Source organism: Haliotis asinina, chromosome 8 (genome assembly GCF_037392515.1).
Source record: "Haliotis asinina isolate JCU_RB_2024 chromosome 8, JCU_Hal_asi_v2, whole genome shotgun sequence".
Classification (NCBI taxonomy): Eukaryota; Metazoa; Mollusca; class Gastropoda; order Lepetellida; family Haliotidae; genus Haliotis; species Haliotis asinina.
In genome coordinates, this window is record NC_090287.1 from 24,946,954 (window position 1) to 24,964,906 (window position 17,953).

At 41.4% G+C, this 17,953-nt stretch overlaps 2 protein-coding genes and 1 pseudogene across 2 annotated transcripts; 1 reads left to right on the forward strand and 2 right to left on the reverse strand.

Annotated features, from left to right (window-relative positions):
- Nucleotides 1-3,490: 3,490 nt before the first annotated feature.
- On the reverse strand, nucleotides 3,491-5,428 carry LOC137293445 (uncharacterized). The gene is made up of 4 exons (XM_067823981.1): nucleotides 5,133-5,428; nucleotides 4,758-4,977; nucleotides 4,282-4,609; nucleotides 3,491-3,642 (listed from the first exon to the last, which is right to left on the reverse strand). Exons 1-4 carry the CDS (start codon nucleotides 5,426-5,428, stop codon nucleotides 3,491-3,493), a joined length of 996 nt encoding a protein of 331 aa, XP_067680082.1.
- Nucleotides 5,429-9,289: 3,861 nt separating this feature from the next.
- Nucleotides 9,290-11,190, reverse strand: LOC137293450 (uncharacterized; annotated as a pseudogene).
- A 4,864-nt stretch (nucleotides 11,191-16,054) lies between these two features.
- LOC137294815 (uncharacterized) lies at nucleotides 16,055-17,950 on the forward strand. Its single transcript, XM_067825934.1, has 5 exons — nucleotides 16,055-16,223; nucleotides 16,466-16,711; nucleotides 16,903-17,074; nucleotides 17,282-17,386; nucleotides 17,761-17,950. Exons 1-5 carry the CDS (start codon nucleotides 16,064-16,066, stop codon nucleotides 17,948-17,950), a joined length of 873 nt encoding a protein of 290 aa, XP_067682035.1. The 5' UTR covers nucleotides 16,055-16,063.
- The last annotated feature ends 3 nt before the right edge of the window (nucleotides 17,951-17,953 follow it).

Sequence of the window (17,953 nt, forward strand, 5' to 3'; positions counted from 1 at the left end):
ACAGTAGGTTCATATGACCCAAATGGTATCTAGGTCTCTTTAACAACCTCGAAAACAACGTAACAGGTATGAACAAGGCAAAGATTAAAATGATCTGTGAGAATTACTGAAAGTAGTTAAACCTATCCTCATACCCATATGGGCCCAGTTTGGATAATATTACACCCGTATTATACATTTCATGGCTTAATAAAAGCATTACTCGTCAAGTGATTAATATGTGTCGGTTAGAAATTTGCTCGGCATTAGACTCAAACGTATTCTGTGAAATACAAATCTCTATTTTGGTTTAAAAAACACCCAACCGAATGAATGAGAAAATATTTTACTTCGCCAAATTCCCAAAGGGAACTAGCCTAGACTTTCTATTCAGTTTTCCCATCTCAATGGGACTCTGTTTCAATTTGCATGTAGTTAAAATCACACATTTTAATAGGCGTAACGTTAGTCTGTGGTGTTAGACTTGCAGACTGCCAATTTCTGTGCGATACTCATCTGCAAAACTCCTCTCTTTTCCTTGCATGTTCTCATTCAAATAATTTATCAGCGATTGTCTGATAATAAAATGAGCCCAGCCTCGGCTTTGGACATCGTAACAAGCACTTATGCATATGGTGTGTGCAGAAAAAGAATGGATTGTGTAGATTGTGCACATGACAACACGCTCGCTTTATATATACAGAAGTAACAAGGGACTGATATATGGCTTGAAACAGACAGCATTCCACTGCCATGTCTCATCAAATGTCGTGAGACGGACGCAACAGAGGGTGCCACGAGACTGGGTTACTATCAGATTAATATTCATATTTTTTCATAAAATGACATTGTGTAATCATGGGTCACTATCTGTAAAGGACAGAAGATACAAACTGTAGACAATGTTGATACACATACCAAAGGTTGCGTGTTGATTTATTTCTTCAACCTAACGTGGTGGTGGGGTAGCCTGTGGTTAAAGCGTTCGCTCGTCATGCGGAAGACCCAGGTTCAATTCCTCGCACGTCAACTAGTGTATGAAAGAAGGCCCGTGCGACCACCCAAAAAGTGCTAGATTTCGGACGGATGGTCTACATCTAAAACTAGCCAGCCCGATGGTAAATATTTTAAATGCCCCATACATCTGTGTAGATTAAGTACATCTTGGAGCCTGGCCTGTTTACATCCATTTTGGGCTGGTAACCTTTTGAAGTTACCAGCCTTGATGTCAGTCTTGGTTTAGGGCTTCTTTCATACACTGGTAAAATGTGTGAAGCCCATTCGTGGTGTCCCCGTCGTGATATTGCTGGAATTTGTTAAAGGGCGATGTGAAAATGCCAACAACTAAACTCTTGAACTTAGACAAGACCTCTCCAACAATGGTCGATGTGCGGTGTTTTGAAATACAGCTGATCGTTTTAGTTTGATTTTAAGGAAGATGCCCAGTAAGGCAAACATCTTTAGATTTCTGATTCATGGATGGTATTCGCGGCTAGGTTTGGTCTGGATTCAATTCCTGTGTTTTTACCGCGATATTTAATCCTGGTGTGCACTATTGTCATGCCACTTGACCAAAATGCACCGAAAACATTGAGAATGGCTTACAAATAGCCCCATGGACAATGGTGACTTCCTGTGACGCCAGGTTGAAAACACCCACAACAATGAGCAATGGTGACCTGTGACGCCAGGTTGAAAACACCCACAACAATGAACAATGGTGACTTTCTGTGACGCCAGGCTGTAAACACCCACAACAAATGAGGAATGATGACTTCCTGTGACGCCAGGCTGTGAACACCCACAACAATGAGCAATGGTGACTTCCTGTGACGCCAGGTTGTAAACACCCACAACAATGAGCAATGGTGACCTCCTGTGACGCCAGGTTGTAAACACCCACAACAATGAACAATGGTGACTTCCTGTGACGCCAGGCTGTAAACACCCACAACAATGAATAATGGTGACTTCCTGTGACGCCAGGTTGTAAACACCCACAACAATGAACAATGGTGACTTCCTGTGACGCCAGGCTGTAAACACCCACAACAATGAATAATGGTGACTTCCTGTGACGCCAGGTTGTAAACACCCACAACAATGAACAATGGTGACTTCCTGCGACGTCAAGTTGTAAACACTCACAACATCATCGTCATCATCATCATTTTAATGATGAGGACTTTCATTTCATGATGAGTGAAGCCCATCATTGTCACAGCAGGCAAGTGCAGGGCAACGGTCATCACAGACACAACCCACTTCGACACCTCAACTGACGGCACCCTCAGTGAACGATCTGCCTACAAGCAGCTCAAAAGAGACCCTTCCAACAACATACATGAGGAACAAATTATCTTTCTTATCACATTCCATGATAAGAATGAAGTTGACCCAATACCCTACAATAAACATCCACACTCCAAAACATCTCATGCCTGGAAAACCATAAACCATATCACAAACGTTCTCTGTTAAAGCCCGCGTCCTCACCTACAGCACGGCCATGACATCCCCATCCGGGCACCTTAATCAGCTGTGGTGTGATCGACCTATTTACTAACCTATATTCACCAGATGAAGCCACTGACATCAGAAAAATAAATTCAGGAAATTCACCCAAACCTTGACACCGGCTGGACAACTAAGAACGTTATCCTACTGATACAGTCATGTATCAGTTCCACATACTTCACCTGGAAGATGACATCTTTCAGGAAAACCGGCCTCCAATCTCCACACTCGCTCACCGAGATCTTTATGACCCACCTGGGAGAAATAGTCCTGGAAATATCCCCTACATCGGCCTACTTCGCAAAGTGGATGACGCATTTTTCAACCTACAAAACAGTGACCAGAAAACCCTACTGAACCTCCTGAACTGCTAAAACCACTGAAGAATACCATGTCCATTTACCATTCCTGGATTTCCTATGGATCAGCGCGTCCAACCTTCCACCTCAAGTCAAGAAAAGTATCATCTCAATTCTACCACGACGAGCTAACGAAACCTGTTCCACCACTACCATCATCATAATCATCATTGTCATACATGAAACTGTATTCTGGAAGTGCATCCAGGGATGAGGAGGCGTCGGGGGTGGCACTGGGTAATGGGACTTGGGACTCTCTGTCCCGGACCCCGGCCACACTTTTGGTGCAACGCCAAGCTACCGGTGTCCTCAAATAATGGCTCTACTAACATTGAAGCTCGTGTCTCGAACAATCCATAATATGGTCCAAATGGTGGAGGAAACACCAGAACAAGGATTTGTAGATGTACTGAGAATGAGTTTTAATTCTGTTTCACTGACATATGTACAAATGACATGCTAATTGTATAGGAAAATACATAACATAATTTGTAAGTTTGCTTTCCAATTACTAACAAGGTATTTGAACGAATTTTGGTGATATTTACAAGATGATTCTATGAAAATACATACAGCATACACAGTATTTATAAATTGTTTTCAGAAATAGGTTTTCTTCCATGACAACGCCACATCTACTCCAGCCAGTAGTAACAATCACTCAGGAAGTTGGTCACATGACACAGAAGTCCTGGAATCTTCCTGATAAATGACCTGTAAGTTCTTGGCTTCTGTTCACACTGTTTCTTTGGTTTCAAGGCTGCCGCCATTTTCTCAGTTTCCGTAACTGAAAATATAATATTTGATACAAATATGACATATAATATTCATTTAAGCTTGGGAAACAGAAGGAACAATATACGCTATAACAGGACAAGATCGACAGAGCGGATAGAGGACAGTCCGAGCAGAACTGGTTGACGTACTTCCAAAGATACATAGACAATGTCCTGGCAATGTCTATCGCCCGTTTTCAGTGAGTGAGTGAGTGAGTGAGTGAGTTGTTAAAACAAAATTTTGTATCCACAACGAACTCTTAATGTGATCAGGGAGAAAACATGTTTCCGGACGGGTACATGTATCAATACTTTTGAACAAAATTGTTCGGTTCTGCAAGTTTACTGAGGCGTGCATTCTAACCTGATTTTACCACTGCTTACTCTTTCACCACGGTAACACAATACTGAAAGCCTGTTTCATGAACTTCTACTTGGTTGACTCACTACATGAGTTGAAAACCGAAAGTGACGCATCATCATAAGTCACTACTAAGCACAGGTGTGGAGCCGAAGACAATCAGCATTTAAACCCACAATAAGCGGATCCTCACAAACACAAGGGATTTAACTCGAAGGTGTAAATTACTGCCAGTTGGAAACCTTTCTTTCATGAGCTATCAGAAAAATAAATGAAAGGCTGTACTTACTGACAAATGGTTTCCTCTTCGTCTTCCGTCGTGTGTGCCACCCAGACGTCACGTGAATCATCTCCGACGTCAAGAGTTCATCACAGTTCTCCACGGCATCATAGAACTTGGCCATCTTGGCCATGTCGATTGTCTGCTCCTGGATGATGGTGGAGTGGGACAAGGTGGATGATGGCTTGTTCCAGGGTGCCCGGATGGAGAGCTGCTCACAGTTGGTGGAAATAAATCTATTGGCACACTCCTCCCATCTCTTCACTTTCCTCGTCTTCACATCGATGGCCGCCCACTTCCACTGGTAGTCACGATGGATGTCCAGTAAAGTATTTGCCTGAAGTATAATATCAAACGGATAATGATAGAGACGTCATTGGTTTGTGAATCACTGAACACGATTTTTAGTTAATGTGCCTCCAGGTTTAAATAATTCTTATTCACAAAACATTACAATATACTCTATGTTGCATTAGTGTACTTACCCTCCAAATTCCTGATGACTCCGGGTACTCGTGAGCTATCAATGCTTTCTTAGATTTCCAGGATCCAAGACATGGCTCCGAGCCTACAACAGCGAGAGATTCCCCTGTTGCACAGCGATAGTGAGTCTCCAGTTTCAGGGCGCAGGTCTGGGAGACAAAATAGTTGGGGTCCCGTCCCCAGGATGCATACATCACTCCTTCGTGGTAGGACAGTCGCGACCTGAAACAACAGATAAGTCCATTTCAATATTCCACAACAAACAAATACTATATTGTGTATCGTCTTCTTCTCACTACTCTCTCAGGTGTTTAAGTTAATAACGAATGTTACAATGAACGAGTTTTGCAGAGATGTGGAGAACTGATTTTCATTACCTTCTGTCCTGTGCGGGATCCCAGAAGAGGACTTTCTTGTCATCAGCCACCAGCCACGACCACTCAAAGGACGAGGACACCGGAAGTTCAACATTGACCTCCCACACCTTACTTTCAGAAGAGGAAGCTTTGGCAATCAGCTGTTTCTCAAGTGTCCAGCGGCCAAGCTCACGGATGGAACCGAGGAGGGCAACGTTGACAGCATTTCTTCTGTCGCTTTCATCTTTAAGACACCTTTCAACGTTTTCTGGTAGATGATACAGCTTGAATACGACATTCACCAAATCCGGAGCCATGTTTAACTTGCGAGTGATATGATTACGAACTTCAGAGTTCAAAGAGAGGAGAGACATGTATTTCTGTGACCTGACGCAAGCGCTGTGTCTACAGGAATGAGAATCACTAAGGTATGATTGTGACGTCATAGACAGGGTCACATGACAATGTTTGCAATGTGTAGCCAGTATGACGTCATAGAAAGGATCAAGTAAAGTAAGCTGCATCCTGGCTCCCTTTGCACACTCCAACTTGCCCCATGCAAGACGGGGCCCAGCTTGCACGTCACATGTCGTGTTGCCTGGATAGCGTCCAAGGTGGGCTACTGTTTATAAAAAGCACCCAAGTTCGTCAACATACAGTAACTGACATCGAGGACTACATGGATTCAACTTTGAAGCACGTACACAACTGTACAGTTGGTGAACTCAGTTTTTAAATGTTATCGATGTATTCACGAAAATCAAAGGGCAATGCAACAGTATATATCGTTCATAGCCAATACTTACATAATGTTCACGGAAAACACACTCTCTCATTCATATTTTCGATATATTAAAATGCATTAGATTGAGAAACAAATGAATTCAAAATGTAAAGTGGTGTATAAACACTCAGCTCTAAACATTGCATACACACACACTTGTCTGGTTATTCCTTTATATCCTCAAGGGTAATCACACACATTAAACACGCACGGTAATCGCCAACCTTTTCAAAAGAGGTCTTTTTAGAACTAGAACGGTATCAGTGCCGAGGTAGTCGTTACAATTAAGTTCTCAGCGTCATCATTCACTCACAGTCCGTGGACTACGGATGTCAGAATGTCAAAATAGGAAGAATTTTATCTCAGCTGAGTCGAAAATGTATTTGAGTCTGCCCAACACGGCCTGCTCTTTCCCCCAAAGTGATGTATATCTGGCATAGTGTTGACATACACATGCGTCATGGTGATGAATGTAGAATCTCTCAGTGCAAGGCTGTGCTACCCACTGACCCAAGCACTGTCGGCCACGGTGGCTCATAGACTGGAGCAGTGTCCGATATAGTGAGTGAGTGAGTTTGGCTTTACAACGCTTTTAGCGATATTTCGGCAACATTAACGGCGGGAGACATCCCGAGTTGGTTTATCGTTTGTTTACTTGAAGTCGTGAGGACGTTGGGTTAACTCCACTTTCAACTGTGATTATATCACCGCAACTCTGTTAGATGTGTGAGGAAAAGAAGAAGCGATGGTGGTCTTATAGTCTGGTGAACCTCACCAGCATTGCTATGGCGCTGATTGACACACAAACGTAATCGGGTTGACCCGGGATACGAACCCACGATACGAACCCACGATCAGAGGATTTGGGCTTGCTAAAGGCACATAACTCTTCTGGAACTGCGACGTCTCAAGTGTCTGGCCCACCCTTCCCCTTTACCTGTATAGATTATCTGACAGGTTGATTGCTGGTGGTCCATAGATAGTATCTTGATACTTTGAATGTTTTGTTGATGTATATAGAATATTTTGTCATTTGAAATGGTCAGTAACTGAGATACCTAACTTAATGTTTTGTTGTTCTTTGATGACAGACATTTATTCGTAACCTGTTTTCATGGCGATAATATGGCTGCAATATTGCCGATGCGATGTAAAAGTTTCACTCAGCCACCCATCCACTTTCTGTTTGTGAATAGTATATCACTTCAATATGTTATGCGGTCATCATAAAGAAAAGTCACGCAGGTAAAAGAAGTGAGGAGTGATAGAGATTTTACTAGCTCCTTTTGAGTACTGCTACTTGTTTCCTGTGTTCTTAACACTTTCTTCAATAAAAAGGAATCCCCTAAAAGTGACTAAAATATAGTTTATAATTTTGACAATTAGCGTGTTTCCAACTGGGGATTCTGTGTCAGAATGGGTGACATTGACTTCATCATGTAGGTGCAATGTTCTTGAATGCGTTGTTAATAAACCCTCTTTTCATATCACCTCAGCTGTTAGCGACTGAGAGTTTTATTTGTACGCAGCAGTATTCTAGTTTAAACCTAAAACTGCCTCCATTACACACCACACCCTTCCAATAAGAACGGAATAGGAGGCCAGTATCTTTCGTCTATTGGCGACTTTAGCGCGTATATTGGAGTCCCACTTTCAAATACTGGCACCCTATTACTGACCCTGTCCTAACGCAGAAATCAGAAAACTAATACCCCAGTTATTTAAATACAGAAACAAAAACTCAATTCAGCAGTATAACGGGGAACAACGCATGGGCTTTACAGTTTGTCCCTTTGCGGGGAATCGAACCCGCGACGCAGGCACTATAACCATTAAGCTACCCCACTTATTAATTACGAATATGGGCCGTGGGGTAGCCTACTGGTTATAGTGCCTGCGGCACGGGTTCGATTCCCAAATCATCATAGCCCACTAATCTGCAGTCAAGTTGTACATACATTGTATACAAGTTGCATTGTAGCCGTCGTCATGTTTTGAGTTGTTTTTTTTTAAAAAACGATATGAATTTCTTTTTGATTTAAATTTAAGATTTTAAGCTATCACCATATTATTTATTCACCTCAATGACTTTTGGTCAAGTCTGTATGGACAACGGGCCCATTCAAATAAAAAGCGGTTTTAGGCAATCCCCTCCAACAATGCATTCTCCTCCTGTGGTGTGGTAATGCCAGTTTGCCTAGCCTTCTATGCATGCCAAACCAGTCTGCGCCAGTGATAACATGGTTCTTAAACTCATAAAAGCGAGATCAATGGTTAGGTTTACATCGACCACTTTGGCCACTTTGAATTTCTGCTTCGAAATAACAATCTCACGAATTATGTTGCCCTTGTATAGGCCTCCCCTTTGGTTCCTTTCCCGTGAGGCCCGGGTTGCAAAATTGGCCTTCAGTAACTCCTACTTGTCGCAAGAATCGACTGACGAGATCTGGTGGTCAGGCTCGCTGATTTGGTTGACACATGTCATCGGTTCCCAATTGCGCAGATCGATGCTCATGCTGTTGATCACTTGATTGTCTGGTCGAGACTCGATTATTTCAGACCACCGCCATACAGCTGGAATATTGTTGAAGGCGGCGTAAAACTAAACTCTTTCACCCCTTTGAGTCCTTACCTCTGTGACAGACTTAGCGTCCTATTCAGATCTTCAGATATACTTAATATTTTGCTGCCTCACTGGGATTCACACCCACCCCTTTCATATTGCCAGGAATCGAAAATACGAAATGCTCAGTGCTTTTCATTTCTGTATTTTATTTTTTGCGATAGTTTCCAAGCTTTGATATGCAGAAGCTGAGAGGCTTGCCACAACGTTTGATATTTTGGGAGGTACACTTTCTTTTTCTGCCTTTTAAGAAGCAAGCATCGGTTCATCATCTGCTCACCTATTCATTTGGTCAAGTTCCCGCTATAGGTTTTGCGACTCACGCAGCAAATCCTCATCAGAAGAGGACACAAGGGTTACGAAACTAGGCCGCCAATATGTATGATTTTAGGTTTAAGCGCAATAAACTCCTCAGACTCGCCAATATTCGCGCGGCCTCGGACTCCACCAGTCGCGCGAATATTGGCGAGTCTTCGGGGTTTATTCCTTACATAATATGGTCCATGCCACAGGAGGAAACACCACAACAAGGATTTGGATATGTACTGAGAATGAGTTTTAATTCTGTTTCACTGACATATGTACAAATGACATGCTAACAGCATTTGAAAATACTTAACATAATTTGTAAGTTTGCTTTCCAATTAATAACGAGGTATTTAAACGAATTTTGGTGACATTTACAAGATGATCCTATGAAAATACATACAGCATACACAGTATTTATAAAATGTTTTGAGAAATAGGTTTTCTTCCATGACAACGCCACATCTACTCCAGCCAGTAGTAACAGTCACTCAGGAAGTTGGTCATGTGACACACAAGTCCTGGAATCTTCCTGATAAATGACCTGTGACTTCTTGGCTTCTGTTCACACTGTTTCCTTGGTTTCAAGGCTGCCATTTTCTCAGTTTCCGTTACTGCAAATATAATATTTGATAAAATATGACATATAATATTCATTTAAGCTTGGGAAACAGAAGGAACAATAGACGCTATAACAGGACAAGATCGACAGACTGGATAGAGGACAGTCCGAGCAGAACTGGTTGACTTTCTTCCAAAGATTCCCAGACAATGTCCTGGCAATGTCCTGGCAATGTCTGTCGCGTGTTTTGAGTGAGTGAGTGAGTGAGTGAGTGAGTGAGTGAGTGAGTTGTTAAAAGAATATTTCATATGTACCACGAACTGTTAATGTGATCAGGGAGAAAACATGTTGCCGGACGTGTACATGTATCAATAATTTTGAACAATATTCTTCGGTTCTGCAAGTTTACTGAGGCATGCATTCTAACCTGATTTTACCACTGCTTACTCTTTCACCACGGTAACACAATACTGAAAGCCTGTTTCATGAACTTCACTACATGAGTTGAAAAGTGACGCATCATCATAAATCACTACTAAGCACAGGTGTGGAACCGTCAGCATTTGAACCCGCAATCAGCGGAAGGTGTAAATTACTGCCAACTGGTAACTTTTCTTTCATGAGCTATCAGAAAAATAAATGAAAGGCTGTACTTACTGACAAGTGGTTTCCTCTTCGTCTTCCGTCGTGTCTGCCACCCAGACATCACGTGACTCATCTCTTAGGATGCAAGTTCATCGCAGTTCTCCACGGCATCATAGAACTTGGCCACCTTGGCCATGTCGATTGTCTGCTCCTGGATGATGGTGGAGTGAGACAAGGTGGATGATGGCATGTTCCAGGGTGCCCGAATGGAGAGCTGCTCACAGTTGGTGGAAATAAATCTATTGGCACACTCCTCCCATCTCTTCACCTTCCTCGTCTTCACATCGATGACCGCCCACTTCCACTGGTAGTCACGGTGGATGTCCAGTAGAGTATTTGCCTGAAGTATAATATCAAACGGATAATGATAGAGACGTCATTGGTTTGTGAATCACTGAACACGATTTTTAGTTAATGTGCCTCCAGGTTTAAATAATTTTTATTCACAAAACATTACAATATACTCTATGTTGCATTAGTGTACTTACCCTCCAGATTCCTGATGACTCCGGGTACTCGTGAGCTATCAATGCTTTCTTAGATTTCCAGGATCCAAGACATGGCTCCGAGCCTACAACAGCGAGAGATTCCCCTGCTGCACAGCGATAGTGAGTCTCCAGTTTCAGGGTGCAGGTCTTGGAGATAAAATAGTTGGGGTCCCGTCCCCAGGATGCATACATCACTCCTTCGTGGTAGGACAGTCGCGACCTGAAACAACAGATAAGTCCATTTCAATATTCCACAACAAACAAATACTATATTATGTATCGTCTTCTTCTCACTACTCTCTCAGGTGTTTAAGTTGATAACGAATGTTACAATGAACGTGTTTTGCAGAGATGTGGAGAACTGATTTTCATTACCTTCTGTCTTGTGCGGGATCCCAGAAGAGGACTTTCTTGTCATCAGCCACCAGCCATGACCATTCAAAGGACGAGGACACCGGAAGTTCAACACTGACCTCCCACACATTACTTTCAGAAGAGGAAGCTTTGGCAATCAGCTGTTTCTCAAGTGTCCACCGGCCAAGTTCACGGATGGAACCGAGGAGGGCAACGTTGACAGCATTTCTTCTGTCGCTTTCATCTTTAAGACACCTTTCAACATTTTCTGGTAGATGATACAGCTTGAATACGACTTTCACCAAATCCGGAGCCATGTTTAACTTGCGAGTGATATGTTTACGAACTTCAGAGTTCAAAGAGAGGAGAGACGTGTATTTCTGTGACCTGACGCAAGCACTGTGTCTACAGGAATGAGAATCTCTAAGGTATGATTGTGACGTCATAGACAGGGTCACATGACAATTTTGCAAAGTGTAGCCAGTATGACGTCATAGAAAGGATCAAGCAAAGTAAACTGGAACCTGGCTTCCTTTGCACGCTCCAACTTGCTACATGCAAGACGGGGCCCAGTACGTCACATGTCATGTTGCCTGGATTGGCTGAAGGATACTAGACAATTGATCAGTATTTTGAAGATGTGAAGGAAACAAATGGTTGTTAATTTAGCTACCCTCCCTTGTTGTTCCAGTTAGTAAGAATCTGTTTCGCTGTCAAACTTAAACTTCCCTCTGCGGGCATTTTGGTTTTAAGATGAATCGTCCCCTACCAGCGATTGGCTTAATTCCATGTCGTTGAAACCGATGTAAGTTAGCGTCCTAGGTATACTAATGTTGATAAAAAGCACCCAGGTTCGTCAACATACAGTAACTGACATCGAGGACTACATGGGTTCAACTTTGAAGCACGATGTATTGAATACAGTCATTTTCGAAACTAAAAACAACATACCTTTCCATACAATCTTTTACGAAAATCATAGGACAATACAGCAATATATATCGTTCATAGCCAATACTTACATAATGTTCACGGAAAACACACTCTCTCATTCATATTTTCGATATATTAAAATGCATTAGATTGAGAAACAAATGAATTCAAAATGTAAAGTGGTGTATAAACACTCAGCTCTAAACATTGCATACACACACACTTGTCTGGTTATTCCTTTATATCCTCAAGGGTAATCACACACATATAACACGCACGGTAATCGCTAACCTTTTCAAAAGAGGTCTTTTTAGAACTAGAACGGTATCGGTGCCTAGGTAGTCGTTACAGTTAAGTTCTGAACGTCATCATTCACTCACAGTCCGTGGACTACGGATGTCAGAATGGGAAGAATTTTATCTCAACTGAGTCGAAAATTTATTTGACTCTGCTCAACACGGTCTGCTCTTTCCCCCAAAGTGATGTATATCTGGCATAGTGTTGACATACACATGAGTCATGGTGATGAATGTAGAACTTCTCAATGCAAGGCTTTGCTACCCCGTCCCACTGACCCACGCACTGTCGGCACGGTGGCTCATAGACTGGAGCAGTGTCCGATATAGCGAGTGAGTGAGTTTGGCTTTGCGTCGCTTTTAGATATGTTTCGGCAATATTAACGGCAGGGGACATCCCGAGTTAGCTCCGTTTCCTTTTACACGACTGTTTCGTACGACGTCGTGAGATGTCTAGGACGATACACGATTTGTTCATTTTGCCATCAGACGATATCAGTTGAGCTGTCCGATTCGCCGGATCAGACATAGCAATTGTGGCGCCCGTATCAAGACGTCACTCCCTTTTGTAAACTGATTGCAATTCTTGGATTGTATCTCATGGTCAAAAAAAAGAAAGAAGTATTCCAAAAGAACGCGCCGTTTTGGGGTTCACCCAATTTTGATGAGAAGAAAAGAGCAGGGGGCGTGTCGCAATCTGGTACAGGAACTGAGCCTACAGTTTCCATAGCAGAGTTCGAAGCACATGGTCAAAACTGAAAACTGGAATTTCCCGGATAAATTTTAGTACAGTTTCCCCTTGAAACCTGTAGGACGGGCGACCAGATGTAGCGATATAGAAAGCCGTCGTACCACGTCGTGCGTCAATAACCGGCCGGAAAAAAGGAAACAAACAGTTACTGATAATTCAACGTGAGCGAAATCTGTGGTACGACGTCGTACGAAAAATACGTGCAAAAGGAAACGTTACTTTAGTTTATCGTTTGTTTACTTGAACTCGTGAGCAAGTTGGGTAACCCCCTGGATGCCACAGGGACATATATGTCCTTCCTCTACATCTCTCACTTTGAAGTCCAATAAAATTCTAAATATACCACGCATATATAAATACTTCACACTTTTGAATTCTGCGGAAAATTCCCTGTTCCTTGATACCATCCACTATTATCTCAGACCAAGCTAAAGGGCTTAAAATTGCCTTTCAAATTAGGCTTTATCGTAAATGTCGTCATTTTTCAAACTGTACAAAATCAAGATTCACAGCGGCATTTGCACTCATCTTTTGAAATGTGAAAATCGGATAATTACTGGGAGTAATGAATTTCAAAAATAGCATGTTAATGATCACTGATATCAAGTTTTCATGTAACCAGTAATGATATTTCTGCAACGTCGCCCATGAACCCAGAATCGGTTGGGATGTTTTCGAAAATACACTTACACCAGGGAGCCTATATAGAGAGTATCCCTGCTTACACGGACGCCGAAGTGCGCTTTCCGCCATATTGGTTAAAGGAGAATACGAGTGAATTGCAATAATTCGGTGACTGAAAGATATAGTAATCATAAACATATTCAGAAATTTTCAACTTGAAAATTCGCATACTTTTGTTTTAATCGCGAAATCAGTTTCAGTGATTGTGAGCTCCGGCGATTATGCATATTTCGCGAGTGCTCACGTGACCTTTCCGCCCGTGACGTCATATGTGACTACAGTCCGCCATATTGTCAAAGATCAAGCGCTTAAGAAGTAAGAATCGTCTCGTGTCTGTCCTGTTTTTAAGTGGTACAATGGTGTACTGCGTCGCCTGGGGGTGTACTGCGTCATCAAATAATGGGAAGAACCAACATTTCTTCAGATTTCCAAGTGAAAAGACCGATTTAGACAGGAGAAAGGTTTGGATTCATAGGTGTCAACGTGGTGAGAAAAACTGGAAACCAAGCAAAAATGCAGTTCTGTGTTCGGATCATTTCGAGTCCGATGCATATGAAAGAGACCCGTTTCGCCTTGCACAAATGGGATATGAAAATCCAAAAGCTCGGCTAAAGAAAGATGCAGTGCCCACGAGATTCAGGACAAAGAATTTCATGGATGGATTGCCTAGTGTTACACGGGGAGCTTTCAGGAAACGACGAACGGACGAGGTAAGTAATTTTCCATAAGCATAGTGTTGCGGTGAAAATAGTTGACCGGAGGTTTCCTTCTAGAATATTTAGTTAATTATGCAACATGACATGTTATAATTAACTTACTGTAACTGGTGTGTGTGACACGCAGATCTTCACTTTTCAAACCTTTATTTAAATCAATAAATGTGCGCTTGAATATAAATTTACCTGTTACTGAAATAAGTAAGTTGCTTCCCATTTAATCATGATCATGATGATATAACATCCACTTTATGTAAACTTATCGTGTTCACTTTAACTGAATGATATATCATAATTATATTCTTTCTAGTAAACTACTTTGTCATTAAAGTAGGGGTAGTTTTTAAGACCTTACATTTACTGGTATGTATGAAGAGTTTAGCTACTTAGGTAAAATTAAGTAGTTGAAACAATACAGTAAATTGTTCATAAATATGATATTTAATGTTGTGCTTTTTATGAACATCTTGAGTGTTTTTTGTCTATCTTTTGCAGATCCTGAAAGATATCTTGAATGATGAACAAACCATTGAAACGAATCCGCTGAATGCCTTTGATAGAGACAGAAATGAACCTTATGAAATAGAAAATGTAAGGCAACATGAAGAGTTTCCAGGACAAGATTCTACATCAACTAATGACATACTCACTGGACCGTCTGCTTCATATGTGAACAAAAGTTCACATTTTGTCAACCAGAAAACTCAGACTATTTCACAGCAGTGTAGTATATCACAACGAACAAGGAGGATTCAAGTTACAAGTCCTTGCCAGTGCAAGCCAGTCACTACCATCTCCAAAGAAGTTCAGTGTGATCTTGCGCCATTTCCACCTCTAGAGCTATTTTCAGCTGAAAATGCATCTATATCACAAGGTAGTTCTAAGCAGCATGAGGTATACAGTGTCATCGAAGCAGTGGAGGACATTGATGCTTGTGAGGACACAATTCTTACAAGTGATGAGGAATACATGCCTTCTGAATACTCAGAATTGGATGACAGTGAAACTGACTGTGATACAGATACTGATAACAATACTGAATCATTTCTCTACTTGTCAGCAAATCCCCAGACTGAAAGACAGTTTCTTGTCTCTGAAACTTCACTTGCTAAACTATTCAAGTATTGCTCACATCAGTCTGGTTCAACTTCAAGTTCACTGTGTGGCATGACTTGTGAAGTGAAACTGGTGCAACATCAAGGCATCATGATAACTGTGGAGGCAGAGTGCTTGAAGGGGCACACAAAAAGATGGCAGAGTCAGTCAATGCACGGGACAATGCCTTGGGGCAATCTTCTGTGTGCCAGCAGTATTCTTTTGAGTGGGGGATGTGCCTCCCAAGTACTGCGAATGTTCAAATTCATGAAAATGCCTATCTTTAGCATGGATACTTTCATCAACATACAACGATGTTATACTGTACCATCTTGTCTAAAAGTTTGGCACGAGCATCAGTCAAGCTTGTTGGAGCGTGTTGGTGAGAATCCACTTGTTTTGGGAGGTGATGGGAGATGTGACACGCCAGGACATTGTGCGAAGTATGGCACATACACCTTGATGGATCTTCGAGACAGAAGAATTTTGGACATTCAGCTTGTCCAGGTGAGTGGCAATAAGTGAAATCCCAAGATACTGCTGTATGTTATAAACATTTGTGTAAAAAGTAGCAATATTGTGGACATGTGTTGTGCTTGATGCTGTTTGCAGCTTTATTCCTATTAAGAAATCTGGAAATCTGGAACAGACAGTTAAGTGATTGATATGTTCGTGTTTATTGTTTCAGAGCAATGAGGTGAAGAATTCACATCATATGGAACTTGAGGGATTGAAGCGAGGATTGTCATTCCTTGAAGAGAAAGGTTGTTCCATTAAGGAAGTCATCACAGATCGCCATGTCTCAGTGAAGAAATACATGAGAGAGCAGCATAAGGACAAGGAACATTACTTTGATGTATGGCATGTAACCAAAGGTAAGGAATTAAATAATAACATAGGTCATTTGTAATGAGGAAAGCAACTCAATATACATAACATATTTTGTGTTCATCTGTTCATAATACAGATTATTGATGTACGTCAATTACTATTTGCTGGCATTCAGATAAAAATGAATTGGCTAATTGTAAATATGTGAAATCTGATGTGAACTGACTGCATATGAACACTGTTGTCTACCACTAAATTACATTTTACTTATTCCAATTGATGCCAGGAGTTGGGAAGAAATTGGAAGCAGCAGCCAAAAAGCCTGGATGTGCTGCAGTTCGTCCTTGGATCAAGTCAACTACAAACCATATGTACTGGGTAGCTGCTTCATGTAAAGATGATCCAGATTTGAAAGTGGACAAATGGCTGTCAGTGATAAATCATGTTGCTAACAAACATGAAGGACACTCGTCCAAGTTCAAGCAGTGTGAGCATGGACCCTTGACTGAGGAAAGGCTATGGTTGAAAGAAGGTTCGCCTTTTCAAATGTTTCTTAATATTATTAGCATTTCATATGTGACCAATGAACAAGTTCTTTTCATTATTTATACACAGTTAGGCATTAATTTACCGTTAGTATGCCAGACTACCATAAAGGTACACTTGACATTAACTATGACAACATAAATGAAGACATTATCAGTAGCAATTTTGTTTTTATAGGTTCTAAACCATACAAAGCTTTCATGGAGGTTGTCAGCAGTGGTTACCTGGTGAGAGATTTGCCAAACCTGTCTCCAGTGTATCAGACTTTTGCATTGGAGGTTTTTCACAGTGTGGTGAATCACTTTGCGCCGAAGAATACCCACTACTTTTATGCTGCAATGATGGCAAGGTGAGATATGCATAGAACCCCTCTGCAGACATTCATAATAATTGCTCCAATAATTTCTACAATATATACATTACAGATGCCACTAATAAGTGTGGAGTGTTCTTGATCTCAGCTGCAATGCTTGGTTTACACTTAGTAGAAGTGAGTTCAATAACCATAGCAGTGACATATATTTTTCACTTATCACGCCAACTTTAAATATTTCAGAATGTTCCTTGCTGCTCTCCATTTCAATGAAAATGGAAACCGCGAACAAGCAACAGATCAGGTGGGCAATTCAAGATGGAAGATGATGTATCCCAAATCAAAGAAAGGAGAGGAAGCTGTAGTTAAACCTGTGAAACAACAAGTTACTTTCAGTAAGTCTAGAACTGCAGATTTTTCACATGCAAAATTAAGACTGGTGTAACAGTATTGTTTTTGTTTCATATCATATTTCTGTTGAATTTTAACTCTCACTGTTGAAGTAGTGCTTTTTCAAAATGTGATCTGCTGCCATACAGCTGGAATATTGCTGAGTGCAGGTAAAAACTAAACTCACTTTCTCAGCATCCGATATGTTCCCTTGATCTTTTGCACCAAAATACATTTGTGCATGAGTACAGTGAAAATGAAGCCTGTGTTGTGTTGTCTATAGTTTTTAAATTGTTTGTATTATAATTATTAATTGCTATTTTGTATCATGCAGACTATGCGGAAGACCTGCAGCGGGCTGTAATAGAAAGAAGAAAAGCTTTGCCAAACTACACATCAGCGAGGAAAGATGCAGACAAGCAATTCCACAGTACACCTTTGCCACTTACCAAGAGCTTTAAACCCGTTGTTAAGAAAGACTTGGTCACCCAACAAAAGTCAAGATTCTTGATGCCGAAGTAGAGT

What these genes read in the sequence shown, in the direction of transcription:
- LOC137293445 (XM_067823981.1), bottom strand. Translation starts at nt 5,428, where the DNA reads ATGGCTCCGGATTTGGTGAATGTCGTATTCAAGCTGTATCATCTACCA. An exon ending in AGTCATCAGGAATTTGGAGG is followed by an intron (nt 4,610 to 4,757) that starts GTAAGTACACTA and finishes ATTATACTTCAG; the next exon opens with GCAAATACTTTACTGGACAT. An exon ending in GAAGAGGAAACCATTTGTCA is followed by an intron (nt 3,643 to 4,281) that starts GTAAGTACAGCC and finishes TTATATTTTCAG; the next exon opens with TTACGGAAACTGAGAAAATG.
- LOC137294815 (XM_067825934.1), top strand. Translation starts at nt 16,064, where the DNA reads ATGGAACTTGAGGGATTGAAGCGAGGATTGTCATTCCTTGAAGAGAAA. An exon ending in AAGGCTATGGTTGAAAGAAG is followed by an intron (nt 16,712 to 16,902) that starts GTTCGCCTTTTC and finishes TTGTTTTTATAG; the next exon opens with GTTCTAAACCATACAAAGCT. An exon ending in ATGTATCCCAAATCAAAGAA is followed by an intron (nt 17,387 to 17,760) that starts AGGAGAGGAAGC and finishes TTTGTATCATGC; the next exon opens with AGACTATGCGGAAGACCTGC.